This window comes from Rhinolophus sinicus, chromosome 17 (assembly GCF_057876585.1).
Source record: "Rhinolophus sinicus isolate RSI-liver-muscle chromosome 17, RSI-T2T, whole genome shotgun sequence".
In the NCBI taxonomy this organism is placed as follows: domain Eukaryota; kingdom Metazoa; phylum Chordata; class Mammalia; order Chiroptera; family Rhinolophidae; genus Rhinolophus; species Rhinolophus sinicus.
The window spans coordinates 174,483,513-174,495,834 of record NC_142517.1 but is presented as its reverse complement, the minus strand read 5'-3'; the positions used below and the strand labels follow the sequence as shown (position 1 = coordinate 174,495,834).

The 12,322-nt window shown below is 34.0% G+C and overlaps 1 protein-coding gene across 3 annotated transcripts in view; it reads right to left on the bottom strand.

Moving 5' to 3' along the window:
* PMS1 (PMS1 homolog 1, mismatch repair system component) overlaps positions 1 to 12,322 on the bottom strand; it is a 67,713-nt gene that overhangs the window by 50,730 nt on the left and 4,661 nt on the right. For 2 of the 3 annotated variants that reach the window (XM_074339178.2, XM_019740744.3), the window contains exons 2-3: positions 9,688 to 9,839; positions 6,786 to 6,968 (exon numbers count right to left, since the gene is read on the bottom strand). In XM_074339178.2, coding sequence (XP_074195279.2) covers positions 6,786 to 6,968; positions 9,688 to 9,819 — 315 coding nt within the window. In that variant the 5' untranslated portion in view covers positions 9,820 to 9,839. The remainder of the gene's footprint in view (positions 1 to 6,785; positions 6,969 to 9,687; positions 9,840 to 12,322) is intronic. The other variant, XM_088794533.1, reaches the window with a different exon arrangement.

Here is a 12,322-nt window from a genome sequence, read left to right as displayed (position 1 = left end):
CTTGTTCATCCTTTAAAAACATTAGTGAATGAATCTACTCCACCCTAGATGAATAAATTGAAGTACTAAAAAGCAAAATAGAACCTTAGTGGTCATAATATAACATTTATGTTAAAGTGAAAAAATGAAACACAGTATTATTTTCCAATATCAAAAATTTTTAAATTAGAATGTGTAGGGTACCATGAAAATTTATTTAGATAGGAAATACTTTGCAATTCATTGCTAAAGACAGTGAAAAATAAAACGCATAAGCATGTTTCACAAATTAATGAAATACAGTGTGTTCCTCAGAGGAAGGAATTGTATTTCATCTCATCATATGACCCTGTGTCCTGGGCAGGAAACCTTTTTTTGGACCAGGCACAGATTCAGAACGTGTTAGCAGTCCAGTAGCTAGCATCTGAAGTTGTAGTCACTCCATCTCAGGAGCATCTCTACTATTACAAATTATTACTGGTGCTTCTTTACTGGAGACATTGAGGAATTGTGGCAGTGAACGAATCTAGTGTTCTTACTAAAAGAAATAAAGAAATTTATTTAAAGAATTTTAAAAGGAGAAGTTTATTTTAAAACGAGAAGTTTCAAAAGTTCTTAGAGGACCTTAGAGGTTATATTAGCTATCAGTTACCAAAAACTGACTCTTTTGTCCTCAGTTACTGAGTTTCAAGAAATTATAGTATTATTACAAAGTTAGAATCATAAAAGCATCTAAACTTTAGATAAGCATAATTTTTCTTAATGTTTTATATAAAAAGTAAATTAAAAACGTAAGCTATATCCTGGTGATTTACATAAAAAATCCTCGCTTAATAAAAATTCATTTAAGATAATTATGCTGAAGTCTTGTTTTTAATGTTCTTTTCCTGACTTTTGGAAGGATACCTTGGTACAGAAACAGATGTCTGAAAACTCATGATTCAGTTGAAACATGGATTTTGCCTGAACGACTGAAAGAAAAATGTCTTCCTCTGTGTGAGTCTGCAGCCTGTGCACAGCTGTACATTAATCTGAGCACTCTAACGTCAGAACTTCTCCCACTGTGGGAGAACTAGCAAGAAAGAGACTTTGGCCCTAGCTTTTCCCCTTTCAACAGAGTTCTATTACCTGTGAAGAGGTTGCATTTAGGAAGCAGGCTATCCCAACTGCTTCAAAATTCCTGTGCCTATTCTCACTAAAGCTCTACCACCATGATTCTAAAGTGCATAGAAGGTACTCTACACCGTGGAACAGGAGGCAGCAACCATCAGAGTGATGCTAGGAGCTTCCCCCTACCCTTTTACAGCTACGTGAGCCCTCTAATAAGGGAGCCTCAACTGCCATCTTCAAAAAAAATGACTTAGCTTCTCATTCTGCCCTCTTTAAGCCATGGATGTTTAATGTAATTTAAAATAGAAACAAACCTACAGATCACAAAATTATGTATAGTGAACTTGAGAGATCAGAATAATACCCAGCACACTGTAACCACTTTATAAAATGTTGGATGAATGAATCAATAAACATGGGTGTTATGCAGAGGATGGCTGGCAACTCTGCTAATTCTTCTGAGAGAAAACCAAGAGAAAAAAAAATGAAGTTATGCTACAGAATAAAGACTTTTGGTGAGAATTAGAAGGACCTTACTTAGGAATGGCTGTAAAATTTACAAAGGATTTCCCCAAAATGTCGAGGAGATTCCCCAAGAAGGGAAGGAGCAAGGCTGATATCATTGCCTATATGATACAGCTGCATACTACTTTCCATATTCAAGTCCAGAGTGAAAATAACTTTTACCTGTGTGGCACATGACACTCGCTATTCAAGATACTTAATATGTGTTATTTCCTTTGACCCTCAAATCATTATCATCACTTTACAGATTAAGGAAAAAATAGATTCTCAGAAAAGGTAACCTGTTTTATGCCTTTGGCCAAGTCTCTTAAAAACTTGGGAATGAGAATCAGGCTTCTCACTCCTTGTTTTGAGTTTGTTCTGATTTTAAGAAAACAACAAAACAGTTCTGTATTCCTCTTAATATTGAAGTGTAATTTAGCTTCCATTTAAAAATCCAGTTCAAAAAACTTGTATGAGTTTCTTAAAGATTTCTTTGGAAGGAGAAAGATCATTTTTAACATGTTTAAAATATCTACTTATAAAGAAATAAAATCTTTTATTCTGTGTTTAATCATGTGACAGGAAAAATATATACAGTCTTCATAAAAAATTTTATGACTAGGTCCACACAGGATTTTCACTCTCTAGCTCATTCTACTTCAGTATGCTCAGTAATTAGTATCAGAAATTTAACATTAAAGAATGACAAATATCCCCAAATTATTGCTCTACAAAGAATAAATTTCAAGAGAAGTTATGCTTAATATGATTTTAAAGAAAACTGTATCCGTCAATTTGTGTCAGTCACTGATACATTCATTATAGAGTATGGAATCAGTAATTCCATTTTAAAATACCAATAGGATACTTGCAGATATAAAGAGAATGTTTTACTCCTTCGGACCATTTAATTTTAAGACTGAAAGTCATTTTATTATTGACAAACTGGAAAACTGCCTATTCTTTTGAAGTGTATAAATAAAGAACATACAATTAGATATATTTTAAATTTCTCTAGTCAATTTTGCTGTAAGTCTTAAGCTTTTCTTAACTAAAATTACTAACATCTTTAAAATAACCCAACAAAAATAATTTCAGTAATTTTGAGGAAAAGCTGTTACTTTCTGTATTTCTGAAACAGTATTCAGAATCCTTCCACATAAATTTCAACTTGACTTTTCCTTGATAACCTACCTATTGAACGTACCACTGCAGGTCTGTAATATTTATTTAATACGAGATATTTTTAAACTTATAAATACATTTCTAACCATGCTAATCATGCATGATCTACTGTGAAAAACTCAGTGCTGGGAGGCATGAAATTAGAACTGAATTCTTAATTCCACCATCGACATACTATGTGTCCCTAAGTAAGACACAATTTTCATTTTCCATTTACTTCACTGTACACAGTTCCTCTGAAATAAATTACTTAGCACAGCATCCTGCATACAGATAAAAAAGTACTGACTGTGTTTTGAAGTTGGGGCGAAAAGAACTGGCATTTGTTCTTCACAAGACCGTAGTTTTCTTGTCAGTAGAATGAGACCGAACCATAAAACCTCATTGTAGGGTGGCTTACGCATGAAGAAGACTGAGACGGAGACTAGTGAGGAGGATGTTTATTGGGGTGTGCTCCTAGGATGATTTCCTGTGGGGCAGGGCAGAAAGAGAAGTGGGGCTGGCTGTGCCAGTCACAAGGCCTGGGCTGATGGGCCCCCCGCACTCTGGAGCACAGCAGCATGGCAGAGTCATTGAGAACTGGAATAGGGCCTTTACAACCCCTCGTCAACCAGTCATTGGATGCAGGTTGCCCTGTATGACATAAGGTCATACTCAAGCCTCTTGCTGAAGGGCAATCTCCAGAGGAAGACTCAGCTGTGAGCCTTCAGGCGCCAATACTCTTGGTAGCTGGGGGAAATGAGTGCTCAGTCCTGAAGTGGTGATCTGGGCACTGACCAGGGTCCAGTACTTTACCACCAATGTTCTGTATTTGTCTGGGGTTTCAGGCACAATAAAACCTAAATCATCATCAAAAAAATTTGTCTGTGACAAAATAATACATATTGTAATATTCCATTTAAATGAAGTTCAAAAACAGACAGAACTAATCTATATCAACATAGGTCAGAATAGCCATTACCTTTGAAGAGTACTGAATGGGAAGGAGCATGAAAGAACCTCCAGGGGTTCTGACGATGGTCTATACCCTCATCTGGAGTATACATATGTAAAAACTCATTGTGTGTGGGGGGGTGTTCTTTGGAAGAACATATATGTTCTTCCAAAGACCAAAGATTTACAAGACAAGAGATTCCATAAAATGTTGTTAATATTTTTCTAGGATAAACAAACATTTGACACAGCAATGTGAAAACCAAACATAATTTTTTTAAGTTTACAGTTTTCTATTATTGTGATACTTGACAATTCTTTCACTCCTTTTGTAATTTTGATGAACAAATTATTTTAAGTATTTATATTCAAGGCATTCCAATGTCTCAAAACTGAAACAAAAGACAAAATGATTAACTTAGATATCAAGTGGGTTCAAGCAACCATATAAAGAAACAAGGTAGAGAATATCACTGGACAAGAACTTGCAAAACTGCCATGTAAAATCAGAACTACAGTGAAGATTTGGATAAATCATGTGGCTTATGTGGAACATTTTAAAAGACTAAGTATAGTGCTGCCACCTAGCAGAGAAAGCTAATAATGACTAATTTCAGTTCTGACAGATTATACATATCTTAGAAAATACAGAAATGTCAAATTACATATGTTTCAACAATACTCTGCCAAAATAAAGCTTAAAGACTATCTGCCAAGTTTGGACAACAGCTGAAAAATCAAATACTTATGTTCTTAAACAAATTATATGATTTCTAAAATAGCCACTACAAGCTTAAACAATAGTACTAGTACTGGGAGCTTCAGAGGTTCCTGGTACAAACTCCATCCCATTTTAAAAACAGATCTTTCTGCAAGATCCCAGGGCTACAGGTTCCCATATACGGGCTCTGGGGAGAAATACGGGCAATGACAAGTTGTGCCCTCTAGACACTCTTCCCTAAAATCTATTTAGAGACTCAGTGAACTCTAAATGAAGTGCTGAGAAAGATAACAGAAGCATAGGGTGTGATAGCTTTTGGACAGAAGTTTTCAGCAAAGTGCACTTAAGGAATGACAAGGTCTTTCCTCCTTTAGCGATGTCTGAATACCTCTGGCTTCTAAACAGTCAGGGCCCCTAGTCCCCTGTGCTAGAAAAGCAAAATCGCTCACTTTAAACTCCACCTCCTCCCTCACCCCCGATTTTTATGATATAGGCATCAATCACCTCACAGAGCTTCAAAGTCAAAAGAGTAAATTATACCTAGCTGGGACCCTATCCACAAAAAAATGGAGAAAACCTACACTATGCCAGCACCCCAAGGGCAGAAGGAGGACCACATTAAGCCCGGAGAATATATTACCGCTCAGGAGACTAGGCTACTAAATAGTTGTCCAGAAACCAGAGGAGGAGATAGAAATGGTATCTTGTGTCCATAGCACTTTTCAGGGACAATAGGTTATAATAAAATCCTATCATTTTATTGCACCTGAGCATTCTCACCTACATAAGGTCTACCAACCTAAGCACAAATGAAGGATTACACAGCCACGGGCCAAACTTAGCTAACGAGACCCTCACAATCACCATGTGACTCACTAACACACAGGTACTATCCCTCTATAAAACAGAGCCAAACACACAGACAAACAATACAGTGCACACATATAAACACGCGTGCACACGCACACACACACACACAAAACTAGTGCAGAGTACTGTGGTAAAACATAACTGAGATACATGCAAATGAAGTGAGCAAATTTCTCACTTGATGGGCTTTGCCGCAACTGGTTACATAATCTATGGCAGAGGCAGTGAAGTATAATTGGCTCTTGGCAATCCAGTGGATCAGGCACAGAATTTAGGGGTTTATAGACATTGAAAACACCTTATCATCAGTCAGAAGAGCAAAGTTCTAGGATCCAATCTGTCTCTACTTGCCAGGGCTTAGGCCAAGTCAATTCACATCTCCAGAACACAATCTAATTATCTGTGTTAACTAGAGTAGTATTTCCAGAGTGTGTTCCACAGAACAACAACAAAAACAGTGATATGCTTCTCATAAAAGGGTTTCACAGTCAAGCAGGTGCAGGAAAATGTACCTATTATAAACCACCAAACTTAGAGATTCACAACGTGCTTTAGTATAGCAAAGGCTCTGAAAAGTGCTTATAGTTAATATATCTGTTTAATTTTATTTAATATATGTTTTCCAAGTCAATGGGCTACTAAATCACTTTTTCCTCTTGTAAATATTAACACTGCAAAACACACTTTGCTATTCCTCAAAAAATTAAATAGAATTACCATATGACCCAGCAATTTCACTTCTGGGTAAATAATCAAAAGAACTGAAAGCAGGTACTCAGACATTAGTACACCCATATTCATAGCAGCATTATTCACAATAGCCGAAAGGTAGAAACAACCCACATCAACAGATAAATGGATAAACAAAATGTGATTTATACATACAATAGAATATTATTCAGCCATAAAAAGGGATGAAATTCTGATACAGGTTACAACATGTACAAACCTTGAAGACATTATGCAAAGCGAAATAAGCCAGATACAAAAGGACAAATACTGTATGGTCCTATTTATATGAAGTACCTAGAATAGTCAAATTCATAGAGAATGTAAAACAGTGGTTACCAGGGATGTGCCAAAAGGAGAATGGGGATTTATTATTTAGTTTAACATATAGAGTTTCAGTTTGGGATGACAAAAACGTTCTGGAGATGGATGGTGATAATGGTTGCACACAATGTGAATGTACTTAATACCATTCAATTGTACACTTACTAGTGGTTAAAATGATGATGAAAGGAGACTAGACTTCGGGTGGTAAGCACACAATAGAGTATACAGAAATTTATATAATGTAATATTATTAATCAATGTTCTCAATAAATTTAATTTTAAAATATGGTTAAAATGGCAAATTTTGCTATGTACATCCATCACAATAAAAAAAAATTCTGTCAAATACTGGCTTAGTTTTTTCCTTAATTCTAATATTCTGTAATTATAAAATCACTAAAATAGTCAATATAAATTACCTTACCTCTGCTACACAACAAATTGACCCCAAGGCTTCTCCACGAAAACCATAAGTTGTCAAATTTTCAAGATCTTCATGACTATTTATTTTTGAGGTGTAGTACTTCATTGCCATTACAGGTGCATCAATGGCCTTGATACCTTCACCATTGTCTCGCACCTCAATTTTATCAAATCCATAATTCTCCTGCACAAAGTTAAATAATACTTTTAGTATACAAAGACATTAAACTGTTACAACATTTAAAAACAGAAACACAACTGAAATAATTTTGTCATTTATGCATCTTTTACGAAACCCTAATAATCTTAAAGAAGTGAGTTTAATTTCTTAAGTTTACTAATTCCTAGTTATGGTACAATGGGCAAATCACTCATTTTTCTAGGACTCAGATTCAACTATAAAATAAAAAAGTCAGTCTGATCTTTAAGGTTCCCTTGAACTGTCTCAGTATCATAGGTATTCATGTTAAATTTATGTTTAAACTTGACTAAGATAATTTTCTAAATTATATATGAATATTATATTCTAAATCTGACAAAATACACCTAATTTCACAATCTCAGTAAGTTTTTAATTTGAAAACCAAGAAAAAATATCCCTCATCATTTAGTTGAATCATTCAGTATTCGTAGTGTAATACTAAAAATATGCATACATAACATAAACAAAATCTAAATTCCTATAGCGATCACACTTTCTATGAATATCATATTCTAAATCTGACAGTAAACTTCTATCATAAGCTTGACTTCAAAGTTTTATGTGTATGGCCACAGATGCAAGTTGCAAAGGGAAAAAAGTCTGCCTATAATTACCAGAACTCTGGTATTCAAATAATACCACATCTTTTCAATAACCTAAAATTATTTAATACTGTTTATGTCAGTACTTTTTAGATAAATTAAATATACAGATGATGGGGAGAGACACCCAAGATTTAGTTCCTCATCTCTCAATCTAAAATTAAGTTATTCTGGGAATAGTTGCTCTGTTTTTTATAGAAAAATCATTAACTATAGAAATGCAAATCTTTCTCTATAAATAAGAACTCCGAGCATCTGAGAAAAATAACACAAAGATCTGCTGAAATGTTTAAAATACTATCAACCTGTTAAATTAACTAATTATGAAAACATTCCTAGCCAGGATAGTTATTATTGTATGAAACCATAATAAGACAGGATTTATGCAGGACAACACAGTTATTTTAAAACTCTACAAAGCAGAGGAAGAGAAACTGATAAATGTCAAGAGACTAAAATACATAAAATGTAAAATACATAAAATAAAAATGTATACTTCCATTTACTTTTATAAGAGGACTTCTGTTGGCTTTGTAACTCTACTTTAAAAAAAAATATGTTTTTCTTCCAGAGAACTTTAAGAACGAAATGTATGTCTGAGTAAGATTCTTAAATGAATATGTCAGATGTAATTATCTAATCCTATTTAATTACTATCCATTGTATTCTAATCAGACTAAACTGAAAATATAAAATGTCTAAGAAAAATAAATTTTCTTTCGGTTTAACAAATTTTTTTCCACGTTTATAAAGCTTATACTTAAAAACAAAATACAGGTTTGATATGGTATAAAATAGTTCTCAGCATCAACTGGAAACATGTTAGAAATGCAAATTATTGGGCCCCACGTATAACAGAATCTGAAACTCTCGGGCCCATTAACTGTTTTAACAAATCCCATAAATTATTCTGATGTACCCAAACATTGAGAAGCCCTGGCAGAGGAAAGCTCTTGAATTGGTTTCAGAGTCAGAAAGACCTGAATTCCAATCTTAGCTCCCTTACTTTTGAATTATATGACTTTGGGCAAGTTCTCAGAACCTTATTTGTGAAGTGGGTACAGTAGCAGCTAATTCACAAAGTTTTTTATAAGGAGCAACCAGTATTTTATGTACACATAATATATAAATATATACCGTGTTTCCCCGAAAATAAGACCTAGCCAGACAATCAACTCTAATGAGCTTTTGGAGCAAAAATTAATGTAAGAGCTGGTCTTATTTTACTATAAGACTGGGTATAATATAATATAACATAATATAATATAATATTAGTAATATGATACTGGGTCTTGTATTAATAACTAAATTAGCAAAAATTAAAGCTGATTGTTTGGCTAGGTCTTACTTTCAGGGAAACACGGGGGTATATGAAAAGGGTAGGTCTCTTTCCTACAAAGATATTCGTATCAGTATTATTTCTAATACTGCAATGCTAGAAATAATGTAAATATTTGATAATTAGGCAATTACAAAAAATGTATTCTTACATTCACTCAAACAAATTTATTCACCATTTATTTACCATTTATATACCATTTATTCACCATTTATGTAGCAGGTACTGGCCAGGTATGGTGGACACAAAAATAAAAAAATGTACAGACCTTACCTCTATGAGCTAATAATTTATAATAGTGGCGGTAAACATGCAAAATAACTGTAATAAATCATGAGTGTCATGTCATATCAACTCAAATGATTTAATATGTAGCACTTAAATCCAAAAATTGTGAAAACTATGAAGCAACAAAGGAAAGTTTTGAAATAAGATTAGGCAGAAAAAAATAAATGCAAATGAGAATATATAAACAGGTATATATCAATGACCAAGGATAAATATTAATAGAAAATACAAATTAAACTCATGTTTTAGGCAATGGAGTCCTAAAGAATAAGTTTTTCCTTTAATGTTACTAATGTTGTTTTAAATTAAAATTTATTTTTAAGAATTTACTTTTAAATAAGACAAAGGGTCCAATGTCCTAAGACTAATTTACTGCTACATATAAAGAAAAGAAAGGTAATAGTTGTAAGGAGGAAATGTATGTCCAGCCCTTTTTCGCTTTAAAGGTATTTGGCTTCCCAGGGACGCTCACCAGTTTAACATCTATGCTTGTGGCACCGGCATCCAAGGAGTTTTCAATGAGCTCTTTTACAACACTGACCACTGAAGTGATTATCTGGGAACTTGAAAGGAGGCGAACTGTTGCTGCAGGCAACTGTTTCATTCTAGTTTTTAACCGAGTATCTAGAAGATAAAAATATAAGTTGTAAAACTAAAAACTGCTAAACATTCCTAACAAAACAATATTAAGTTGGTGCAAAAGTAATTGCAGTTTTTACAATTGTTTTTAACCTTTTAAACCGCAATAACTTTTGCACCAACCTAAGAGCAACACCAATAGTAAAAGCAGCTTGCATCGATAGAGCCTCACTGCATGCCAGACTCTAATGTAAGCACACACAGTACTAAACCATTTATTTCTTAAAAATACTCTAAAATAGATGCCATTATCATCTCTATTTTGTAAGACTAAGGCACACAGAAGCTAGTTGGTAAATCACGCTATGGTAATAACTGAAGAAAGATAAGCATAATTGTGCTATACTGAGTGTATATGTGATCTGCCGGGCCAGGAGGTACTGTCACTGGGATGCCGATGTCAGTCAAATGCCTTAATGGCAGTCTCACTTAAACATCATCAGTTATCCATATGTTTTGATGAGTTACTATGTCTTTTTCAATTACTGAGTTCTTTTGGAATTAGGATCTCCAGACCCTAGAATTGCTGTTAATCTGAACTAGTCAGATCCCAGACACATCAGGTAACTACCCTCTATACCATTCTGCCTAAATCATTATTCTAATCATGTGGTTCCCTAAAGCCAAAATCAGATGAAGCTCAAATCTCTGTGCTGGAATTCAAAGTTCTTTATATGCCAACCCAACCTGCACATCCAAAACCTCTCTGCCAGGAATTGTTTTAGCTATGAAACTCTTTCAAACAAAAAAAATCTCAAATGCAAATCCCATATGTAAAATATCCAGGGAGTGAGGTTTACATCTGTCTTAATGCCGTATTTCAGAAAAGATTTCAGAAAAATAAAAAAATACTAGCTTTACAACACGCAATTCCTCTACAGAGTCAAGATTTTCTTTGACAAAAAACAGGGTGGGGGGGAAACCTAGCTACATCCTTAATTTACCACGACTAGTTATGTGCTCACATGATGATTTGATCCTATGGAATCTAGGTCCAAACAAAACAGCAATGCCAAAAGCAAACCAAATAAAAAGGTGTCCTTTTAGGATTCTTTCTCAGGTAACGTAAGACAAGCAAAGTAATGTAAAGTATTTATAGCAACTACATAGGAATTGAAAGGACACATTTCTGGGAAGCGGCTAACATATTGAGTTCTGAGTGGTGTTAACTAGTCACAATTCATAAATATAACGATACTTTACTTTGTACAAGACAAAGCTGATTAGCATAGAAGGAAAATATACCAGACTGAAGTTCAAAAAACAAGTTTTGGGGTTCATCTTTATTACATGTAAACTGATACAAATCACTTAAATCCCTCTGTAAAATCAATTCATCCTGTGTAAATGGAGATAATGCCTTACTGATTTGTTGTGAGGATCAAATAAAAAAGCACATATAAAATGTTCTGTAACTGAGGAGGCTGTATAAAACGTGTATTATTATGATGACAGTGACTATGTAAAGAAATGCTGGGGATTTTTTCTTAATCCTAACAATTACCTTCTAATTATATATTTGATTTAGTTTGATAGGTACCCAGTTTTAATGAGAGTAGCTGTGAACAACTACTGTGTTTTGCCATATATAATGCACACATTTTTGCCCAAATTTCTAAGGGAAAAATAAGGATGCACATTACACCTGGGTAATACTAATTCCAGATCCATATAAATGTTTCTAATTATTTTATTTATGCTTATGAGTTAGAAGTATAACTCTAGAAATCAATAATGATACCCATATGCAAAATTGTACCCTGGAATATGATAATCAGTTTTGTTGAACTTACGACAAACTTGCAATGAATGTGCAACAATGAAGAGTTCTTGGCCTTCTTTGATGCATAAATATTGTAAATTTGTTACCGGTACATAAAATTTCTTGTACCTTATATCTGTTCTCGTGTTTTGTAACTATTTACTACATAAAATTTCTTGTACCATAATATGTTAAAAAATGCTAAAATTCCTTTCTAATACAAAAAACAAGTACCTAAATGAACAAATAAAAATTCAAATTAAAAAATTAAAACGACAAATTTTTCCCCCTGAAAGTTTGGGCCAAAAACATGGGTGCCCATTATACACAGTAAAATATGGTACCTCTCAATGGTTTTTTGTGGCACTCAAGACTTCAGAGGCTTTCCCAGTAAGTCAGGAGAACAGTGGACAATCAGGCTGCTTCATTATCTTAATATTCCCACAAATTAGTGCTTTCACAAGTAAAAGGCACATTCTGCATTCTCCGGCAGCTTTCAAGACTGGCCTCAGGTCTAAGGGTATAGAGCTGCATTATCTAATATGGTAGCACTAGCTATGAACATTTGAAACGTGGCTACTCTAAATTGAGACATGTTAACACACTCTGGATTTCAAACTCAGTATGAAAAAAATATAAAAGCTTATTCTTTTTTACACTGATTACAGCATAAAATGATATTCTGGGTATAACTGGGTTTCATAAA